The 24790-nt window shown below is 29.7% G+C and overlaps 1 protein-coding gene and 1 long non-coding RNA gene across 5 annotated transcripts in view; one reads left to right on the top strand and one right to left on the bottom strand.

Annotated features, from left to right (window-relative positions):
* Positions 1-5644: 5644 nt before the first annotated feature.
* LOC139906334 (uncharacterized) lies at positions 5645-6852 on the bottom strand. Its single transcript, XR_011781804.1, has 3 exons — positions 6074-6852; positions 5881-6020; positions 5645-5818 (listed from the first exon to the last, which is right to left on the bottom strand). It is a non-coding gene; the product is annotated as an uncharacterized lncRNA (long non-coding RNA).
* A 5522-nt stretch (positions 6853-12374) lies between these two features.
* Positions 12375-24790, top strand: part of LOC121124355 (uncharacterized) — a 20796-nt gene continuing 8380 nt past the window's right edge. The window contains exons 1-3 of one of the 4 annotated variants that reach the window (XM_071890962.1): positions 12375-12532; positions 13399-13650; positions 16380-16426. In XM_071890962.1, the coding sequence (XP_071747063.1) occupies positions 13403-13650; positions 16380-16426 (295 nt within the window). In that variant the 5' untranslated portion in view covers positions 12375-12532; positions 13399-13402. The other 3 variants (XM_071890965.1, XM_071890964.1, XM_071890963.1) reach the window with 3 other exon arrangements.

Here is a 24790-nt window from a genome sequence, read left to right as displayed (position 1 = left end):
GATAACGAGCATCTAATACTCAACGCAACATAATTTCTCTGAATTGGATGGTATCCAAGAATCATAAATAACATCTATTTGCAGAAAATTACATTTTTAAGTTTTATTTTAGAAAATATTTAAGAAACTACTTTTATGTTTTATTATTTTTACACATAAACCAGAGAATAAAAAGTTTTTGGGAGCACTACATTGAAGAAAAAGTTAAGATAATAAGTTTAACAATATAAAGTTTGAAACTGCTACTTCATTATTTTTAATGTGTAAAAAAACAAAACAAAAAAAAGTATAGTTTCTTACTTTATTCAGAGGATTCAGGACCAAAAATAATCAAGGATTCTAAAAATAATACTACAGAAAATGTAGTAGAAATTAGTTTTTGAATGGTAAGACTTGTATATTAATTTACAAATATTCGGTAAATTATGATTCAATGTAAAAACTTGCCAAACTGCTTGAAGCATTGTTCATCTCTTAAGGGGATATCTAAAAAAAGTAACTTAAACTAAAGTGACAAAGTAAATATTCCTAACTACGGAATTCTCTCCAACGGAAATTTCGTTACCCGAAACAAATTTGCTTTCATTAAACTATTATTATTTAATTTTAATTCCGTAAAACAGAAATTCATTGATCCATAATCTGGAAGGCTTTAGAGGTACAAAAAGGTCATAAACATATTCGATATACGGCAATGAAGTATTGTCAGAACAGTAATTTTAAGTACATTTGTATGTATATAACTGCCACATGAGATCAGTGATGAACATGTTAACCTATCTTTTTAACTAATTAAGTTAAAGTTAATTATTATTTTATATTTTAATAACTAGTTTAGTGAAAGTTGATTTCGATTTCTATAAAAATTAACAAGTTAAGTTAAAGTTAATTTTGAGTTGTTTTTTAACTACTTAAGTTTAAGTTAATTAACTTTAAAGTAATTTAAGTTAAATGAACTTACCGAATGATAACTACCGGAGGAGGCTAATGTGGAATCAAACATGTTCAACGACATGTCTGATGATTTTCACCTAAACTTAAACGTAATTATGTCAAAATTAAGATAATGTAGTTTAAAAAATTAAATAATTCAGTTAAAAGTTAATTTTGATAATTAAAAAAAACCTAGTTAATCTATGGTGAAAATATTATTTGTTTAAATAATCAACTAGTTAAGTTAAAAGTTAATTAACTTAGCTAGGATAAGTTAAGTTACATTAACTTGCCCAACTCTACATGGGACCATAAACAAGACATAGTTATGTATCTAGTTCACCATCAACTAATAAATTTAGATAACGTGATACAGCATCCCATGAGCTTGTTATTTTGTTTTATACACATTTATATTAAGTGAACATCTAAATTTTATTTAGAAAATTGTTCAAAATTTAGAAAAATGTCGTAAAAGAATACACGAAATATGATTGTTTTGACGGTGGAACAGCGATTGAAGTGCATCAAACTGAATGAAGAGATCGCAAGGTTTATACAGCATATAATACCTTGGTAGTTTAATAAAGAATACGAATGTATTTTATATTATCTTAAGGTTACAAAAATTCAAGAGATTATCGGTTTCGGCGTAACTCAAGTTTAAGAAACATTGAAAAATAAAGAGATTATAGTATGTTATTATAATTCTGGTACTCTATCTGGTAGGCGTAAACTTCTCTTGGATCGTCGTTCCAAATACTTTTCCGCGAAATAAAAGTAATGGAATAATTTATGGGCTGCCGTTCAAAAAAAAATCCCACTGATTGGACCTATCATAAGGGAAAAGGCCGCTACTTTCACTTTGACTATCTGTTTGAATGAATTTAAAGTGTCTCAGGGATGGCTGCCGATATTTATCTCAAGGATTCAACTCAGCAATGCTGTTTTGTGTGGCGAAGGGGGAGACTATTGAAGAATGGCAAAAGAATCTGCCTGTATCATAGAAGACAATCAAGCTCTATTCAATTGAGACGAGACCTGACTTTTTTCCAAACACTTCCAAGTTGGTCTTATGTCCACAAAAACGAAGGTGAAAATGGTCAAAGATTGTATCACAGTTCTTTTGGGAGCTTCCATGTCAGATAAGAAGCTGCGACCTTTAGTGATAGGAAAAAGTCAAAATCCAAGATGTTTCTCGCAACGTTCTGGAAGTCAGATGCAGGTCAAGTATGAAGCCAACAACAAAGCCTGAATGACCACCGACATATTTATGCGCTGGATGAAATCTCTGAACAAAAAAATTGTCGTCCAAATTATAAATATCTTTTTATTTATGGACAACTGTGGAGCTCATCCACCAATACAAAATACTGGTCTAACGTTGACAAAGCACTTTACAATAGAATATATTAATGCAGCCCTAGAGTTATGTCCAATTTCAGCATCAAATGAGGAGCTTAATAAAAAGGAGCCAGTGAAGCCCCACCCAGCAAGGAAATGATGGAGATGGCATCAAAGATATTGCTATATGACAATGAGTAATTGACCAAAGATCAAAGGGATGACTTCCTCGGGTATCCTGTATAAGTTGGCCCACACGTCATACTTTCTCTTTCCATCCCCAAATTGGAGACAGCGACAGAGGATAGCTGAAATTCAACTCTCGCAACCCTTGAATAATAAGGAAATAAATTTGGTACGTCAAGTGTAGAGATGCGAAGTGAAGGAAGAATATAATTAATTGGCTGAGGAAGAGAAGACGCGAAGTGAAGCGAAGAATACATTGACCGACGAAAAATATCTCGACTTTTCCGAGTTATTCGGTTAATTAGCACTTCGAAGGGTTACGAAATTAGATGGAAGGTCTCATTGTGTGGAAGAAGTTGTGAATGTGGTTTTTATGGAGTATTTAGAGGAAGGGGGAGTTCTCTCAGAGTCCATCCGTTGACTGAGGGATGTGGCCTGAGAAGATCATTTCTAATTATGTGAGGAATTAAGACTTTTTCTTATATCTACAATGAATCATGACAGTATAATTACTTTCAGGAATACTTTGCACGGGAGTTGTACTTTGCAAATTCGTACTGGCGTTTTTCTTCTTGGACATTGATGAACTCGGATAGGAGTGAATTCAAACCATAATTGAATTATTTATTAATAAAGGATTATGGTACTTATTCAAACTAAATTTTTTGTTACCTAATAGTAAGTCTTAATATTATATTACATTAATTATCATTTGATTTTGTGATGATTTTATCGATCATAATTGTTGGAATAAGTTTACAGGTAGGATGATACAATCTAGAAGTTTGTACTGTAATAGTATAATAATAGTAAATCTAGCAATAACTAAAAAATAAACATATCTATTATTCATAATGTAATTCAAATTAAGTTTCTTATTTAAAAGATATGCACAAATCAAATTACATCATATTGACGCACACTTAAATAAAGGGCATACTTAAATGCAGAAAAGAATGTAGTCTATTAATAAATATATAAACAATTAATAACTAACAAATTTAGCAGTTAACACAAAATATAGAAGTTACAATAAATTAAACACAAATGAATCAACATGTAACAAAATTGAGATCCCTTTTGTCCGTCAATGTATTCTTCACTTTGCCTCTTCTCTTCCTCAGCCAATTATATTCTTCACTTAGCACCCCTTACACGTTGTTATCTTTATTGTATCACGCAACCTTTCCCCCAAAAAGAAAAATGGCCCGAAATCAAATTAGTCAATCATACCAACGCTTTTTATATCTTATAAAGTTATATACTCGCAGACTGTCACTGTCATATGATGTCTTCCTCATTTTTAAAATAAATTACATATTATTAAAACCTATTTTATTCGATACTGTATTATAATACTACTTAGTAATATTTGATTGAAAGAGTAGTTATGATAAGTTATTATATTATTCCTACAAAGAAATAGCCAAAATTTCTTCATATAAATAATAAAATGGCCGATATATATATAATATAAACGACGAGGGATTAACAAGAAATTATATTCCTGTTCTTTTGGAAACAGAGCATATGTATATAATAACTTATTACTTTGTGTATTTATGAAAAAAAAAAATTTATGAAATAGCCATGACGTATCAAGCGAGAAGAGGGAATCGTCAGCTGACAACAAAATTCATAGGATATTTTTGTGTTAACTAGATAACGCCGTTACTACGCTTGACCTACCAAATTTATTTCTTTATTATTAAAAGGTTGCAAAAGTTGAATTTCAACTATCCTCTGTTGCTGTCTCCAATTTGTGGATACAAAGAGAAAGTATGATGTGTGGGCCAACTTCTACAGGATACCTACTTTCTTGAGATAGCTAACAAACCTGATAGCCAGACATCCCTCATTATGGACTAAAAGCAGTAATAACGAAAGTATTTATTAGCAAAATGTTAAATTAAGACATACTACGTATATACTTAGATGTTTTTTATCCGTTACAGTAGATTTGAAAACGTCACACTCCATGAAATTGTAATTCATTATGAACCATATTCTCAGAATAATAACTAATGAAACGATAAAGTAGAGTATTTCGAAATATATTTGAAGTTCGAAGATTTAAAAGAAGGCTTAAATTAAATATAATCTACATACTAAAAAATGAACCATCATACATTTATCTTAAATATACAAAATTAAACAATTATAATCATATAACTAATAACAATAAATTATAAATACAGAATATTGAAATAATAGATTGATCCAAATAATATTTTAATGTTCTAACATGAATTCAGTTAAATATGTCATAACTTTAAGTTGCTAAACAAAAGCCAGACGTAGACTTTAATAAAAAAAGATCATCACCCTTTTTTCCTAAAGTGGAAGTTGCTATATATATAGTTGATAATATTATAGAGAAAAACGCGTGCAAGGAGGAGGGGGGAAAAAAGACATATGGTATTATTGTTTAAAATACTGATGTGATTATCATCTGCCTGCTTTATTATGATTTTTGAGGGTATAACGAAAGTATTTATTAGCAAAATGTTTAATGAAGATATACTACGTATAATTGACTTCGACGTTTTTTATCCGTTACAGTAGATTTGAAAACGTCACACTCCATGAAATTGTAATTCATTATGAACCTTATTCTCAGAATAATAGCTAATGAAACGAAAAAGTAGAGTATTTGAAATATATTTGAAGCTCAAAGTTTAAAAAAGAAGGCTTTAATTAAATATAATCTACATACTAAAAAATAAACCATTAAACATTTAAGTTAAATATACAAAATTAAACAATTAAAATCATATAACTATTAATAATAATAAATTATAAATACAGAATATTGAAATAATAGATTGATCCAGATAATTTTTTCTTGTTTTAACATCGGAATTCAGTTAAATATGTCATAACTTTAGGTTGCAATACACAAGCGAGACGTGGAGTCTAATCAAAAAGATAATCACCCCTCTTCTTCATGTGGAAGTTGCTATATACAATTGTGCACAGGATAGATATATCTCTACGATGAATTAATTTTAAAATTTTTTTATTAGTATATTTATTGTCTAATTTTATGATTCTGACATTAACTTTATTATTAATAATTAGTTAGATCTCATCGGTAAAGATTTAGAGCAAAGGCTAATTATGTAGTAATGTCCGGCGATATTACTCCCTATTAAGAGCATCAAAAAAAGATTTCCCCCCGTTATTTATGCTTTTATAACAGCATACTATTATAATGAAGGATACACACAATTGCTAATTATAATGCTACACCCAATGTTACTACCCCCGTTGTTGTGACCATTTAAGCAGTTGTTTTTGCCTTTTATGTGTTTTCTGAACACCATTTCTTGGAGCCCATCAACCATAGCTAAGCCTTTTGTGATAAAAAAGTAATATTTATTGACTATGTAATATTGGAAAACCTAATGATCATACCCAGGTCTATAAGTGAAGAAACTAATGTCAGACAAACTAGTTGCGAACCATCCAAAGCTACTACTCCCGTTGTTGTGGCCATTTAAGCACTTGTTTTTGCCATTTAATGAGTTGTGTATCATAATTCTTGATAATTTTAGCTAAAATAGAATCATATTTTGTGATTTGATTTAAAAAAAAAATGAATACTTACTGTTAGATGCTACAAAATTCAGAGCTCCATTTCATAATTTGGTGTGGATGACTCTAAACAGGCTGAAAATTATCTTAACTTCACAATTTACAATGGGGGTATTTCTATAAATGACATCATTACCAATATCCTCCATTAATTAATGATGGTTCATCGAGAACGAAAGAGTTTACCCGTGTATTTTTTATCGTAGGATGATTAGCAATGGATAAAGTTGTATTACATGCAATAAGTATCTTTGTAAGTTAAAGTCTGACTTGATGTATTCATCGTTAACTTGATTTTATAGATGAATATCCATACTCTTGTTATGAGATGAGTATAATGAGTGGCGTGTAATTCTAGACAGAGGACTAAAGGCACATTTATATCGATAAATCCGACAAGCCATCTGTTTCTCATCCGATAAGTATTTTCTACATTCCTGGGCCTCTATTTTTAGAAATCTAGACAGAAGGCAACGTTATTTTAGGCATTTTATTCAGTTCTCTATCGACTATCAGCATATAATATTATATTAATATTGAATAATAAAGGCGGGAATGATAACGTTCTTGATTGATAGAAGAAGATGTATATTATTTAATCAATGATGCCATACTTATTTATTTTCTTCTCCTCGCATGCTTTTGTATTCTTACCAAAATGATCACCCTTAACTATAATTTATAAGCATTTCTTTAGTAAATAAAATAAAGTGTAAGAAAATCGGTACATTTGTTTTCCAAAATATATTTGGTATCGCAACCTCGAATTTCTACTTATGAAAATTCTTTAATCCGGAAAGTTTTTTGAATGAAAATAGGATTCCGTTATAGAGAATACTAACTATATTACTGCTCTTGATTCTATATAATTGTCGTATATTAACATGTTATAATTTCTAAAATATTAATAAATTTTGATTCTCGTTTATTTTAAACAATGTTTCTTATAATAAAAAACCTTTTGAATTTGATCCTTCCTAATGTTTAATTTTATTTTTATTTTAAGTCGTATAGAAGTGGACCTAAAAAGAATCTTTTCCTAATTTTATACTAAGATTTAATTTCACGGAACCTTGTAATTTTAATTATCACTCAACTTTCGCAAGTGATATAATTCAACAATTTTACGATTTTCTAGTACATCTATAAATTAGAAATGGTTTAAATACAAAATACTTTAGTTTTTTAATATAATATTACGATTGTGTTTCATATTAACTTATAATCCCCTCTTTATATCGATTTCGAGTAAAATATTGTACGATACTTTCAATAAATATAAGTACTACAATCCGATTAGCATAAGGGATTACCAAAATTAAGTATGTAGGATTTTGGCGGCATTATATATATATTTGCCAATTTTACATTGGGATCAAAGTATGGATTGTTCTTTGACCATATAATATAAATAGTAATTATATTTATCATGGTTTCAAGACCAACCTGTTGGGTTTTATTCAAGAAATATAAAACTTATATCCAATAGAACTTATTGTAAAGATACGTTAAATAAAGTCTATAAAATTGGAAATGGGTTTGTACTCTCACTGCATTTTTTTGCTCTACAAAAAATTATTGTAAGTGTGATTTGCGACAATTCATCTCTAAACTTTATACAGGACCTTATGTTTCTATCCTTGTGCATATAATGTATTACATAAATTCATATTGCCATGAATTTTTTTAAAGGAAATTTCTATCTTTGTCAATAACTTGGTTAGTTCAAATTTATGGATTCAAGGCCTACACCAGGAGGTCATATTAGGTTAAGCATATGAGTAGAAGCAGCTTAAACTAAACTTTTTGGAATAGACTCTGACAAAAAGAAAGACCAACGGTTAACTATTGATTAAAAATGTGAAGTCCAAAGCTATAAGTCACTTTTTTTTTTAGATAAGCGAATTTCTTTATATACTCATTGATACAAATGTATATTTTCATTTGTATCTTAAACTACCAACATGCAATAGATTCCCTAACTTTCTCAAGTGTATTTGCATCGATTAACCAATGTGTGCCTTCAAAAGTTATGTAAGCATCAACATTGATTATTATCTATCTTAGTTAAACAAAGTTTATCTTCCGTCTATTTGAATGTATGATATACGAAAATAAGTCACTTGGTCCACTGTATATAGAGCTTCATGATGTAAATCATATAAATATTTTTGATATAAGAAATAATAATGTAGTACTATTAATGAAATACTGCAAGCGTGTATATATACAAAGGGGAATATCCAGTGTGGAATTGGCATGTCCAAAAAAAAAAAAAAAAAAATAATAATCCGATTTCAACATGCTAACCCTAACAATTTGAAGAATGTTTTGGAGGAGAGAAATAATAATGCTCATGACGTTTCATTAGATCAGCTACAATCAGCTGTGACAAGAGAAAAAGGAAAAAAAAAGAAGAAGATATAAACAAGGACATTTGGTTGAATTACTCCGATGTTGATCCCCAATTTTACTCTGAGTCCAACAAGGACTTACAATTATATCTCCAGAACAAATCCTCAGGGTATTATATGAGCACACACGAACGTTCAAACAGGGTTTGAATCTATTTAGAAAAGGATGTTCACTACTCAGGAATTAAATAATAATGACAACTGATAAGGAAAATAAATTTTATTCTTTATACTACCAATTATAAATTAACGGGCCAGCTAAAAAATCACCGGATTTACATGTATGTATTTATATTTTCTTGAAGAATGCCCCTGATTTTCATAATCACTTTTAGGATAGGTCTAGATTTGTATTTAAAATAAACGCTGGTATGTTAAAATGAATTTGGTTTTGTTTTAATTGGTGATAAATCTAAAGACTAAAGTACTCATCAGTCCCAATATATTAAATTGTTTTCCTCAAACTCTTTTTATTATTATTTCATTATTGAGTTCAGTACAGATATTAATTGGTATAAGTATTGAGTAGTTACGTGTGAGTGCCCTCATGAAAAACAAAGAATAACACAAAGGATTTCTTGGAGAGTTATCTTTTATATTATTAAAGCAAAATTTGACTTTTAGCCAACGCCTTATTACTTCGCACAATATCGGGTAGCTTTTAGTTTTTAAGTCTTGTAATGATAGCTTTCTTTACTAAATTATCATGTTAAACAGACTGTAAACGATATTTGATTATCATATACATCAAAATATTAAGAAATTTATAGGGGACATCTAATAACATAAAATATAATTTGATTTAATGTAGATGAGTTAAAAAAGACTGAAGAGTACCTCAAAATAATTTTTATTTAAACATATCCATCAAAGATATTAGTTCAAGTCCTTACATTTCTAATTTCAACTTTATACAGTATACCCCAATTGAAACTTAAATACGAAAGAAAATAGATTACTTCTTTAGCCAAATCATATTCATGGAAATTTGAGCCCTAAATAAAAACACACACAATAATAGTTGTTTTTTGTCAAATAAGAGTTGAGTTGTGAAACTCAAGCATAACGGAATACTTTTAGTACTTTATTTTAATCTATTGCAAAGGTGTGGCTCACTCTCACGATCAATATCTCTGAATGGAAGGGTTTCCGACAAAAACATTCAAAAAAATAAACTAAATTAACCTAAAATAAATCAAAAAGCTCTTCAATCAAAGTCGCAAAGTGGATTCGAGGAAGTCTCAGGAAAAAATAATATAAATTGAATTTGAGTCTATTTAGATAATCCTCTAAAAGAGGATCTGAAGATATAATCTTCAGAAGGTCATCTTCCCCTAAAGAGAAAGAGATCCCATGAGCATGACTGCCTATTAACAACTGACAATATTTAAAAATAGAATATAAATTGATTTTTTTCACTTCATTTCATTTTCTACTGATTAGAATTTTCTGTTCGTTATATTGTAATATTCATACTTGAATACATTTAATGTAAGACTATTTTCGCTAACTGCTCTTAAATAAAATAAACAAAAGTTCAACTCTGTATTATGGAAGGACATAGACGGGAATTAGCCTTTTTTTCGAACTTTTAAGTCTACTCTGAGTCGAACAGGGACTTACACTCATAATTAGTCATGTAAAACTCCTGTATTTTTTGGTGGCCAATTCTGTTGGATTTGGTGATTTTATTTTCCATAGCTGTTGTCATTATTATTTTACTTCGTAGTTGTGAACTTCATTCCTACTACATTCAATTATTTTCAAACCTGATTGAATTTTCGTTTTTGCTCATAAAAGATGAAGAGTAACCTTAAGGATTTGTTGCAAAGTTATAATTGTAAGTCCTTGTTAGACTCCGACATCGGAGCAATTCTTTGGAATGTCCTTGTTTATATCCTTTTCTCCTTCTTCCCTTGTCACAGCTGATTGTAGCTGATCTGATGAAACGTCATAATCATTATTCTTTCTCCCGTACAAAATATTCTTCAAATTGTCAGGGTTACTCTGTTGATTTCCTGTTTCTTTTTTTAACATGCCCAAAATAAACACGATTTTCATCACTATTATATAATTTGCTAACAAATCGTCGGTGTTACTTTCTGTAATTCATGAGAACATACACTCGTGGTTACAGTTGATTCTTGGATCTCATCTCCTCAAGAAAAAATAATAATAATGTGAACAGCTTTATAAAATATATACACAGTTAAGGTTGCCAAAAAAACAAACAAATAATAAAAAACGTACCTCAATGGATAATTTATTCTCTTGAACTTGAGGTTCTTAGGTTCGATTAATGGTCACTTCTAGTAAAGGAAATATTAATTGTGTAGATGCAGGGGCTTCAACAGGTTTTTTTTTGTCTTCTCTAGAAAGTTTTATAACTTTATTTTGAAATTTAAATAATTTTTTTTTCTTTTCTTTCTTCAAGAATATTAATTTTTCTGCTATAAGGTATATATTTTTTGTAATTTTTCTCCACAAAGTTTAACATTTGAAATTTTTTTCGAAAATTTTATATTTGAAATTTAATTTTTTGTGGATAGGTGTGGTTTTGAAAAAAAAGAAAGAAAAAACATGAATTATTTGATATTTAATCTTTGGATTTTTTTTTCCAAAAAATTCTTAGCCCTCCTCCCCCACAAAAATATATATATACACCCCTGATATGTACTTCGGAGACAATTCCTAGTCCAGATAAAGTAATAGTAATGTTACAATCTTTACTATACCTAATCAATGCAACTCCATCAAACCAATTAAAGGAACGTAAAAAATAAAAAAAAATAAGAGCAGACTGTGCATAAAAAATGCTTAAGATTTATTAACCCAATTATTACTATATCTTCTAATCAACCTTTACATTATATCATTCATAAACGTGAAATTAAAAGATTTTTGTTCTTTCATTGCATACAAAACAATGACCCTTTTATGATTATTTTTATAATTTTTTTTTGCAATTATTATAAGTGATATTATTAGTGAAATATTAAGCCTATTTATTAATGCACTTTGCTGTAGAGATTGTTTGCCTGGGATTTTAAATGCTCTCCTCCGTGTTTGTTCGTACACTATATACCTAGGAATGTGTTCATTAAAATTATTTAAAAAATGGTTAACAGAAGTTAAATGAAACTGCTCATCCTTGAAAAAAATTTACAAATTGTCAGTAATACTATGTTATTCTTCGATTACTTTTATTCTTACTTAGCGGAATGTCATATTTTAATGAACGCAACAAGACAAATATTGTCGAGCGACTATTTTAATTAAGGTTTCATTTTATTAGCTACAATCACCCATGAGAGGAAGGATGTAAGCTCTCATCCCACTGTGTATCTAGCAAAGATTTAGGCAGAAATTACTACAATGTTGATCCTCAATTCTACGCGTAGTTAGTCTAACAGGGACTTAAACGTATAACTCCCCAACCAATCCTCAGTGTTGCTCTTCCTCTTTCATAAGCAACCAAACGTAGACGTTCTCTTTTCAAGATTGAAAGAATAACCATAACAGATATGGAAAACAAAAAAGATAATCTTCAGATTACCAACTAGAAAATAATGTGTCGCGCATTAAGATCATATTTGATACCACTCTAGTTATATAGATACTCCAGCTGTTTACTCGTGGTGCAAAAACTAATTCATAGATAGTATTTCATTATTAACTCCCGCCCTCCAAAGAAAAAAAAACCCTAGGGACGCCGAAATAAGTCTATGACAATTGCCCCTTAATATTATGGGTGGAGAAGGTTTAAAGTACTGATATTACTAGCAGAATATAGGTATCGCGACCACTCTAGTTAGTATACAATACAATATGGAAACTGATTTCCTAAATATACAGGCAAAATATTGTTTCTAAAGGTAATCAAGTCATTCATCATTGCTTATTTACATAACTAGAGACACATATTGAATTTCATTCTTCCATTAAAGATTGTTTTTTGATGCAATTCGTCTCGTCAAATTACATGTTATGTGGATTTTTTCAGTGAGTAGTTAACCGATTTTCTGGATTCATCTTTAGTCTTCATACATAAATCCGCTGTGAGTTTCATTAAGTGTCGGTTTTAAAGGGGGACATTGGAGGTACTTTTCCACTTTAAGATACAAATTAAGGACCCACTTTAGGAAACTACTTTCTTCTCAAAGATAAGATTTGAAATTTTAAGGGCTGTGACTCGTGTTATATCAGTTCTTATTTAAGAAAGAAGACCGTCCACGCCTCTACGTCACATATTTACAAAAGTAATTTTTTTAAAATTAGTTCTTTGTTGGAAGAATTTCAAATCTTTTTTCGAGTTTTTCCAGTTATTTTTTAAAATTTGAATGGAGCCCCCCCCATATCACTTTTTTTTTAAATAAATATATTATGTTTCCAATTAAATAATAACTATTTTAAAGTGTGGATATTTAAAGCACATTTAAATCAAAATTGGCATACTAAATCAAATCCCAAGGGACAATAATTATTATAGAATTAATTTTATGTTTAATTGATATTAATCATTTGAAACATATGTCTAGCGCAGTAAATCGTAAGCATTTTCAGTATTAAAGAACAAACAGAAAATAAGTATGGTAACCCTGATAATTTGAAGAATGTTTTGAAAGAGAGCAGCCTAGCTGTCATGACGTTTCATTACATTAGTTGCAATTTGCTGTGGCATGGGTTGAGGGGGATGAGAAAATAAACTAGGACATTGGTATGAATTACTCGGATGTTAATCCTCAATTCTGCTCGGAGTCCAAAAAGGATTTATACTTATAACTCATCAGCGTAGGAAAATAAAAAAACACGATTAAAAAAATACCACGCACGCTAAAAATGCTTATCATTTACAAGCCTACATATTTATTTTATTTATTCAAACTTTTGAGACATACTCTATTATATTTATCAACACTTTCAGATTCATGAAGCAACAATTTTGTCTGTTCCTTTGGGCTTTTATATCACCAATTATGGGCCAAGAAGAGGGAATGATCAATCTGACATGCCAAGCTTTCCCCAAATCCGTTTTCAAATTACTGCATCCAATGAATTGTATATTCCCATTTTCTTTAGGAAGTTACGTTTATAAGACATGTATCTCCATGTATATCTCAAATAAACCTCTAGAAGTGGAATATCAATGTCCAATAGTGATCTCTGAGCATGATGAGTAAGTTATGAATATGGAAAATCCCATATTAAAGCCAAGACATTGCACAAAAATAACTCATTTAAAAATGATGAAAGTTTGAAAAATTCTTAAATCTTCGTAATATATATTTTTTGTTTTATATACATAATATACAAGGGCGTGCTCTTAACAGTCTTGCGGTTAAAGCAGTTCCAGTTTTGAACCCCTAGAATCAGAACCTACAAAATTGAACATTGACTAGATCTGAGACTGAAATATATTGCTGATCGGTCTTGCTTCTTGTGCTTTTGTTCCTATATAGAATATATAATTTATAAATAAAATAAAATATATACTATAAAAAGCTTTAATCGATAAGTCACTTTTATGAGTCTTTTGTGCCATTGCCGCGTTTTCTAATGATGTTTTTATGTCGCCATGGTGATACAGTTCCAAATGGCTACAGGCTTCTTATGCATCTGGAAACGGGGTTTTGGGGACCAGACAGTGTAAATAAAAGAGGGAAGTGGTGGGTTAGATTATGGATCCAGGTCCGCTACTAAGCTCATTGGGCCCCAATAATATGATATCTTAAGCCAGGGTTTCTCAAATTTTACTATGTCGAAATATGTCACCTATGTATTTGTGTAGATTGAAAGCATACTCTATTCTACAGCAGTTTCCTGTGCCCCCTCTAGTACCCCTCACGGCCCCTGAACCATAAACGGCCACAACCTTGATAATATATCATCTATGTCGACCCTTATTTAGGACTGAAGACTCCAGTCCCGTCCAGTTCAGTCTTGTGGGATCCAGTTCCATTCTAAAACTAATAACACGTGATACTTGACGACGTCACTCAATTTTATTTCTTCTTTTTTAATCAGTTCGAGTACTAGGAGTCCAAAAGAAAGACGATCTTAAAGTCCGTTGCTAAGAATAGCCTCGACTAGACCATATACCTAAATAACAGGACTGATCCATACATCACAAACTGTATGTATGCGTGGGTAGCCCCAATTCAACATACATATTCTTTCATATATGATAGTAGAGCTATTAACGACATTTTTATTTTATTGAGAATAATTTATTTATATATTCTGCGTCAACATAAAAATAACTTGGAACAAAATCAAGAACAGGAAAAAATACCAATTATTTTTTTTTACTTAATATATACAATACATACGCCCATGTTATATTGTTATTTTTGTCTATTATATGCTCTTTATTCAAATTTATGGAATGGTTTAAGCTACTCAAGAATTTCAGGTATATTTAAAACCCTATATTTGATTTAAGAGACTTATATTGTCTCTGATATGGCCCTGTTAAATAAAATATGTCAATTTATCATTCATTAATTTTGACGATCAATTTCGGCCGACTGAAAGTACAGTTATGTGTTCTCTAAAAGGGGAGCAAGAATAATTTGTTAATAGACATGGACAATAATTTGTCCAAGAATATAAATGTAATTTTGTGTGGACGGGCTACATATGTGACCTATCAATACTTACTTATTTTTATCAGTCTTAATTACAGTGCCGAAACAATGGTGGGAGGGGACATTTGGGCTCCGTGTCCCATCCAAAAAATAGCATAATTTAAAACCATAATATAAATATTTTCAATTTTTAGGCTTGTATAATGAAGAAAAGTTCATTCCCAAGTTTTCCTTTTTTTAAATAAATAAAAAAATCAATTCAAGCTTGTCAACCTGAAAAGAACAATCTTAGGCAAGGCTTACCCTGTTACTTTAACTTACAGTGTCCTTTCTTAAGGATGGATTGAGTTACGTTGGTGTAGTTTTATTTATTATCATCAAGAAAATTTGAATAAAAGAACTAACACTGACTAAAATAATATGTTTATGAAAAATGTTAGATACTAGAGTAGTCTAAAAAGTTTCCGACCTAAACAAAAAGATGGGAGCACATTAAATAAAACCTAGTCGCATTCATCTAGTATCTGTTGACAGTTACTCACTTAAGTTTCAGCCATTTTGGACGCAAAATTGTTATGTAACAGACGTTTAAGTTAGTTGATATGAGTGTTTTGGTGAAAATCGAGTATCGCTCTGTTGACACAGTTTAGAGACCAGAGTTTTGGGCGCCGCTTAATTACTGTAAATGAAATTTGGATACAACATTATACACCCAAAACAAAAATAAAGTCCAAACAGTAGACTACAAAGATTTTTATAGAATCAAAAGGCCTTCGTGAATAATTATTTTGCAGAGAAAAACGCCAAGTACTATTTGGAAGGGTTACAGAGATTATTATTAAATCTTTGGTAAAAGTGTGTAAAGTTACTATATGGGACTATGTAGAAAAAAAATAAATATATATATTGTATATTTTTATGGTCGAAAACATTTCACACCATCCTCGTATATGATGTAAAAATTTAAGATTCACATTGTCGAAAGGAGTACTAGAAATGAATATAGGAAAAAATTGCAATTTAAAATTGTAAAAGTTCTCCATCAGTTATAGAAAAAAAATAAATATTTGAAAGGCTATATTGGAACGAGACAAAGTATCGTATATAAGAAGAAGGCTGTAGACTATAATCAATGTTTGTAAATGTGTCAAACCACACCACAATTTATTATATGAAACCCATAATTGACCATAAAAAGTCAATTAAATAATGGGCAATTTATATTTAGGAAGTAAAAGGATAATTCGGGAATTTCTCCTTTAATTAGATTACTTGTGTGCTGACCCCCCACATATGATGATTACTAACATTGTTTTAGTTCTATTACAGAATGGGGAATTTGTCGACCTGAATGCCCCAAGAAAGGTAAGATCAGTAGTCCTATTATTTTTTAGTTGTTTTTAAAAGTAATTGAGAATAAATAAGTAAAAATTGAGATACCAATTAATTAGCTATTTAATAGATAAATATGTTGACTAAAAAAAAGAAGTGGGTATTTTTTTTTTGATTATTTTTTTGCAAATAGTGTTTTAATGGAACAAAATTGATGAGAGATGCGAAAAAATATTTTTATTCATTAAATAAAATTGAAAGAGAAAGCTCAAAGTTTTCAACGACTAATGATACATCCGATGTCTAAAAAAATAAATATATCTAATTGTAACATTTAGTATCTAATGACGTCGAATGTTACTCGAACAAAACTAAGGAACAAGGTAATTGTTGGGAAAAAACAGCAGATTTATTTTGTAACTCTTTATAGTGACGTCATTGGGTGCATTTGTTTGGGTAAATGTAATACATAATAAGTAAAAAATATAGTCACTTAATTTTTTATTTTTCCGTTGATTCCTTATTTATAAAAATCTATATTTAGGTTTTTCAATTTATATTCCTATAATTGGGGTCCCAATACAGGGGCTTCCGCGCAGGATTATATATATACATTTTTTTTTTGGGTGGGAGGAAGGGGTTGTTTTGAAAAAAAAATCAAAAATTGCAAATTTTTGAAAAATAAAGTTGACAAATTAAACTTTTCGAAATTTTTTTTAAAATATTAAATTTTGGAAAAAATTTCAGAAATTCGCAGCTAATCAATAAAACTAAATTCAAAATATAAATTTTTTCGGAAAAAAGTTCAAAAATCCAGAAAATTTTTCAAAAAATTAGTTTAAAATAAATAATTTTTCGAAGACAAATTGTTAAAATCTAGAAAAAATTTAAAATATAAAAAAAAAAAAAAAATTGTACTATAAAATTTTTCGGAGAACTATTTCTAAAATCCATAACTATTCAGAAAAAAAATTTAATTGAAAAATTAAAATAAATTTCAATTATTAAATTTTTTGAAAAAGAATATCAATTATTAAATTTTTTCAAAAAAAATTCTTATTTTTTTTTTTTTTTTGGTTGGGGGTAGTGGCTGCGGCCCCCTCCAGGCGTCCTCCAGCGGACGCCTCTGCACAAACATAATCAGTTATCCAAGTACATTTTTTAGTGATAACTGAAAATCGTTACCGACTAATAATGTTATAAAAACATTGTTCACGTCGAGCCTCTTGAAGTAAGAAAAGAACATATGAGACTGTATATTTTCATAGAGATAAAATAAATATTTTACTGGGCAAAAGCAAGGATTTTTTTTTGAAGCCGAACGTTTCATTGACTAAAATAATGAACTGTGTAGTTATATATACATTTATCACATTCTATACCTCTAAAAACTGAAGAGTTCCATTAAGAAAAATATTATCATTTTTAAAATACAGTGGGGATCCAACATAAAAATATTTGTAGCGCCCTCTATATATGTTATTAACATACCTATTTATTACTACGATAATTTGATTGTTTTGTTCAACTATGACGGCGTCAAATTCTTCCTTACTTCCTCACTCTATGTTTTTTATATCTGTGGCATTTTCTTTTCAACTGTTTTCATAAGTTACCTCTTGATTTGAAGCAGCTTACTCTACGTATTATTAACGCAAAAGGGTATTATACAGGAGCGGTGAAAAGGGGTGGGCTGGAGGGGCTGTAGCTCTCCCCAAATTAAGGATTTCAAAAAATTTAATATAAGAAACTTAGCTTTTGAAATTTTTTTCCGAAAAATTTAATCTTTTAAAACAAATACATTTTTCAATGTTTTTTCCAATAACCAAATAAATATGACCTGTCGGTACCTCAAAAAAGAAGAAACCGAAAAATTAAATTGTAATCCTTATAGTTTGAAGAATTATTTGAAAAAGAGCAGCCTAGCTGTGATGATGACTTATTAGATTAGCTGCGAGCAGGTAGTAGATGATGAAAATAAATACAAATCCCACTCTATATATATATAGAGTGGAGCTAGGCAGGAGCTACTCTGTTTTAAACCTCAATTCGACTTTAAGTCCAGCAATGACTTACACTTACAAGGTGTGATGAAAATCAAGTGTAGAATGTGCATTTAAAAAAACAACAACGACAATTAGCAAGGTAACCCTGATGATTAGAAGAATGTTTTGAAGGGGAGCAGCTTAGTTGTCAGTACGTTACATTGGATCGGTTATAATCAGCTGTGACAAGGGAGGAAGGAGAAAAGGATATAGCCAAACAAGGAAATTTACTAGAATGTCGGATGTCGATACCCAATTATATTCTGATTCCAACAAGGACTTACAATTACAACTCCGCAAAAAATCCTCAAGGTTACGCTTTTATACGTGCATAATAATGTTCAAGCTTTGAATATAATTGTAACTATTTAGGAAAGAATGTTCACTACAGAGGAATTAAATAATAATGACAACTGCTAAGGAAAAGAAAACTCATTTTTCAGATTACCAATTCCAAAAAAAGAGCCAGCTAAAAATACACCGGATTTTCTTCACTGCTTATAAGTATAACTCTAACAAATCATCGGTGTTACTTGCGTTTTGTATGAGTACACGCCCTAGTTATTACTTTATACTTAGATGTTCTGTCTTCAAAAACTGTAGAACAACTATAAAAGCTTTCGAAAATATTAATAAAGACTTTTGCAGATTGTCACCTTCAAAAATTGGCATACTTTATAGTCGTATTTAATACAATTCTACGAAATAATTGATATATTTATTAAATATAGTTTTCAAATTTCTGAAATATCTCAAAGAAACATGATCTAATGGCTTTTAAAATGAAAAAGATATAACAATTGTATTATAATCATGTAATACTCATGGAAGCCAAAGAAACACAGTGATATGTGAATATAATATAGGTACTGAAAGTCCCTATGAAATGGCAAGATTTTTACAATTACTTTTTATTGAATCCATTAGGGTGAGAAAAGTATGATATTTCGAGAAAAATATATAACCCTTGCAAATTTATTCCATGCGTCATCTTTAAATGTACACTTAAAGAAATGCTTACAGCTCAAGTTTTGTATGAATTATTATAAAAGTGAGATTGCATTATAATCCAAGAATAATTTGCAATTTTTTTATTTATAAATAATGGCTGTATCTCCAAAGACGACAAAATGGAAGCCAAAACAATTCTTGAACTGGAAATACTTTTGCACCAGAGGACCTCAACTGAAATTGCCAATAACCTCAGAATTAGGCGAACGTCCGTGTATGGCAATAAAAAGCGATTTGAAACCCAATAAACTGTCACCAGAAAGTCTGGGCAAGGTCGGAAACGAACAGTAAGAAAAATGGTAATAATTATGAGTGTCATAAACCCCTTTACTAGAAATCAAGTGAGAAACACTTGCAGTATGACCAAGGTGATGAATGTGAGTGAGGATACGATCCTAAGGTTATTAAAATTAACTTTGAAGCAAAATCAAGAAGAAGAAACATTTCATTACAACGGCAACAAAGGAAAAGAGGTTTTCTACAGCCAAGCTTCCTTTGAATGAGTCCAAGAACGTGTAGCCTCCCAGCTCCCTCAATCTTAATTCTCTGGAATATTCAATTCAGAAAAAGGTCGTAGGAACTACCTGCAACAAGCCTCACGGGTCTGTGATATCTTTGGAATCCGCAATCAAGGCCTCATGTGTTGACTTGTCAGAAGACTACATCCGTAAGGTTTATATGGTCTTTAGGTAAAAGTGGAAGCCTTCATTGAGGCTAATAGAGGCCATGTTGAATAAAAAATATTCATTTCAGCTATAATTCACTGTAAACAAACTTAATTTTGTTCTCACTGTCTTCACCAAATGGTTTTATAAATTTTGAAAAACAATCTTCAGTGTAAGCTTCGTTATGGCGCACGGGCTAATAGTTAATATATTGTCTTTACGATGCAAATAAAAATGTATTTTAATACATATTTGGGTCTGATATATATCATAATAATTCTAGATTGATTAATTATAATATTTAAGAAGATAAATTTTTGTTAGACAGTAATGCTTAAGTCCTTTTATTTTTAATATCCAAAAACACGATTATTTTGAATGAAAAAGAGAATTTACTTTTATAAAATTTATTTGATCTGGCTTCCAATATGGGTGACATCAATAATACTGACTTCACATGTAAACGCTCTATTGATAAATATATTGAATAATTTCTTAGTCATACATACATAATAATTAAAATATTTTGAATATCTGGCAACAAATCACATCGTATTTGAATTATATTCATTCTTATTTTCCCAAAAAGACAAAAAATATGGACAGTTTTTGCAGATGAGTCATTCATTTTAGGTTATAGACCTCCTTATTAATGAACTACATAAATCTTAAGCCAGGGAAACAAAAAAAACAACAACAACAACAACATTGTGATGCTCTATTAACTTAAAGTCGGAAAGACTTTGCATGAATTATATTCTTTAAACAGGACATTTACATTATTTTATTTATTGTCCTAAAATATATGAACTTGGAATGTATGACGTGTGTGTGTGTCAGAACAATTTGGCAAATGAGTTGTTTTTTAGATCGACTCAATGTTCAAAATGAAAATATACTTTAAAGGTATCTCAAATCGAGATACGAAAATATTCGAAAATATTCACAGAACAGGGGCTTAGACTATGGACATATTGGGAGGCTGACATAATATTTCCATAATATACACTGACAGATGATGGTGATGAAAAGGATGCTGAGAACATTGTTGGGAGTTAATATCGTTTCGTGGTAAAATCATAGTGTACATGATCCTTGGTAGAAAAATGGTTGTTTCAGATTTGGACATCAGAAAATTGAGTTATGTCATACAAAGATTTAGTTGATATTGTCCAATCAATACTATAACAATCGTATTCATATTTTGCTACACTTTACTATTGTAATCAATCAAACAACTTATAATGAGCTTTTATGGAAAACATTTAGTAATTATCTGTAATTAATTTATTTGTTTGGAGTTTCTTGATATTCAATAAAGGAATGTCCCAATATGGTAACAAGTTATTTAGTTGTTTAGAAGAAGATTTCCCACTCATTAATTTGGGGAATTGCTACGACGTTCAGATATTCCAATAGAAGTCTATTGAAGATAAATTCAGAAGACGTGTGGCTAGGATATCCAAATTGAAAAATATGAAGTCACAGGAACCAGAACGATGGGCGGATGTGAATCCACCAATCTGAATGCTTCGTATGAAAAATCCATCCAAATGACTATGAATTAAATGTCTTTCTACCCAGCTCCTTCTCTTCTCCTCTCTCCCCTCCCTCCTTCTGTTTCGATAATTGAATTCAAATTCATACCTTCACGCATTCAAAGGTTTCCCCAATAAATAAATAAATTATAATTCTCCTTTATGCGACTAGCTTTTTATTGACTGTCAACCTCAAGTGTCAAAAGGGAAAGGAAAAAATTGAAAAAAATCAAAACATATGGTAGTAGCCTTTTGTATATTTCTTCTTACAAACTTTTAATTACTATTTAGATAATAGTTATTAATTATTATATATATTGAATTGATAATTTTATCAAAATAAGCATCAATGACTAAGTATGAAATCCCACCAATTGCTAACAAAGGCTCTTGATTCATTTAAACTAATTAAACAATCAAAATCCTATGTTATACTTTTTTGAGTTTTTAAGTAAGTAGAGGTAATTGCTTTAAATTGTACAACACGCTGTGACCTTTATTATGTCACACAGCCTTTCATCTAAAAAGAAAAAAAATGTCTAAAATCATCTGGTAGTTGGCCAAAGAAGTCAACTATACTAATTTATCTTTAAGTACATCCCATACTATAATTGTCATATTATTTCTCCACAGTTTCTAAAATGAATTACATATATTGCCTAATAACATTTTATTAAAACTGTAGGCATACATTTCTATTCGATAGCCAAAATATATTCATAGGAATAATAACATGGCCAATACATACAAAATAATATAAATGGATATATATCACGTCCTTACCTTTATTGTATCAAGTAACCTTTCCTTAAAACTGAAACAAAAAAAATCCAAAGCCATCTGGTAGTTAGGCAAGTAAGTCAATAATATCAACTACATTTTATCTTTTATATACTCCCAAACTATCACTCTCATATTATTTCTTCACCATTTAAAAAAAAAAAAAAATATTAAAATCTATATAGTATTTTATTCCATACAGTTTTATGATATTGCTATGTAATATTATTCTATTATAAGGGTATTTATTATATTATTTCTATGAAGAAATAGCCAATTTTTTTTATAGAAATAATAAAATGACCAATAAATATATTAAATAAATACGACAAGGGATCAACAAGAAATTGTATTCCTGTTCTTTTGAAAACGGAGTATAAGTATAAAACAGCTTATTACTTCGTTTATTTTTCAAAAAGAATACATTATGAAATAGCCATGACATATCAAAATAGAGGAGGGGATGGACAGCTGATAACACAATACATAGGCCATTTTTCTGTTAGTGAGGTAATACTGTGACAAGAGTCAACTTATGATAATTGATTAAAACAGCGGAAAGGAAAATAAAACGATATTTTCATTAATTTAAAAAAACGAAAGCCGTGATAATAGCGTATAATTTTGTAAAAATGACGTACCATATTTATACAACTTTTCATAGATATTTTTTATCTTCAAAAAGTGCAGAGCCATAAATCTCCAATTGGTACCCATGTGTTCAATGTAATATTTATTCGTATTAAAAAAAACCTTTAAACGTGCTGTAAAGTGTGTTAGCCGAATACAAATTCATATGTCAAAACATGTATTTATGTACAATGGTACTATTAATTAATATCATGTGAACTCAAAACGTACACTCCACGTATTCCGTATTCCGTTTCTACTCTAAGAAATTGATAAGGTTCTACATGAAATGCAGGGTTTGAATTTACTTTACAAATATTTGAAATCCTCGTTATATGTTCTTGTTTCTAATATTTAAATTATTCCGACATTAAAATAATTCGATTTAGTATGTTTATCCCACCAATAGTATGATATTAAGCAACGGTTAAGGTGAAATTGAAGGAAATCAGATTTGTGGTAAAAATATATCATAACAAGTCAAAAAAAAAAATAAAACGATAGTACGTAGTATTTTGTTTAGTTAAGCAATTAAGAAACTTGAGGGTCAAGGTAATGATAAAAATCTAAGCAATGAACTATTTGATATTTTACAATCCAGGAATTTAAAATTTGAGCATATGGTATTCAATGTTTATTCACATCGACCTAAAAGTAACATAAATGAAAATAATTATGCTTCGTGAAAAAGTCAAATTTATCAAATCTTCCTGGACATCGTATTCTAAGGATTCATTAATGCGTAAAAATATTCATACCCTTGAAAAAAAAAAAATACATACAAGTGATACCTTTAATACTTGTTTTTTGTTTTCAATAAAGATAAAATCAGTGGGTTTTGAATTCTATGTTCAAATTTTAAATTTTGCCCAATTTTGATAATTAATCGGTTACTGAAATATAATACCATAACACGTGTACGCCTGATGTTTGACTTCCACCACGCTTTTTAATATTGAGTTAATATTAGTATTACATTGCGTGTTTTGTCAACATAGTCATCTTGCCCAACAGTCGGTAGAATACATCAAATTGAAAATTCTAGCAAGCCAGATTACACGATGGTCTAACCTTGTATTTTTGTTAACCTTAGATTACTGTAGTGTATACTAACTTATACATTTATGGAACACACAAGAGAATAGAGAAACAATAAAGTATGAAGAAATAAAATGAATCAAGAACTATTTTTAAAGAGCTTATTGTAAACACTGATTCTAAAAAACGATGAACACATAAAATATATTTATACCAAGGAGACACATACAAGTAAAACTGTAAATTCAGTAATGCTAAATTCAGAGCCAGTTTTATAATGAGTGGGGCTCCTATTCTTTAAAAAAATTATAAATTTTAGCTAAAAAAAAAACCAAACTTAAAGTGCAACTGTTACGATCTTACTGAGAGTCAAAGCAAAATGTATGTTGGTAAGATTAGTAATGATTCAATTTGTTATATATATATATTTGTTTCATTTCATTATTGACTATATTAACAATTTGAAAATTAAACTTTTCACTATAAATATATATATATACTTAACTACAAAAATGAACAAATGAACACTTAAACTTTTTTGGGGGAAATGAACACAAATGTGTAAATAGGACCAAGCCTGGGTTTTGAAGTATAAATTGAACTGATTTTGACATTTTTCTGAACTTCTTTTCAAATGAAAGGTTGCGTGATACAATAACGGTAACAACGTGAGTGATCTCAGTCAGCAGA

Source organism: Lepeophtheirus salmonis, chromosome 9 (genome assembly GCF_016086655.4).
Source record: "Lepeophtheirus salmonis chromosome 9, UVic_Lsal_1.4, whole genome shotgun sequence".
Taxonomy (NCBI): Eukaryota; Metazoa; Arthropoda; class Copepoda; order Siphonostomatoida; family Caligidae; genus Lepeophtheirus; species Lepeophtheirus salmonis.
This window is presented reverse-complemented; position numbering and strand designations above follow the sequence as displayed.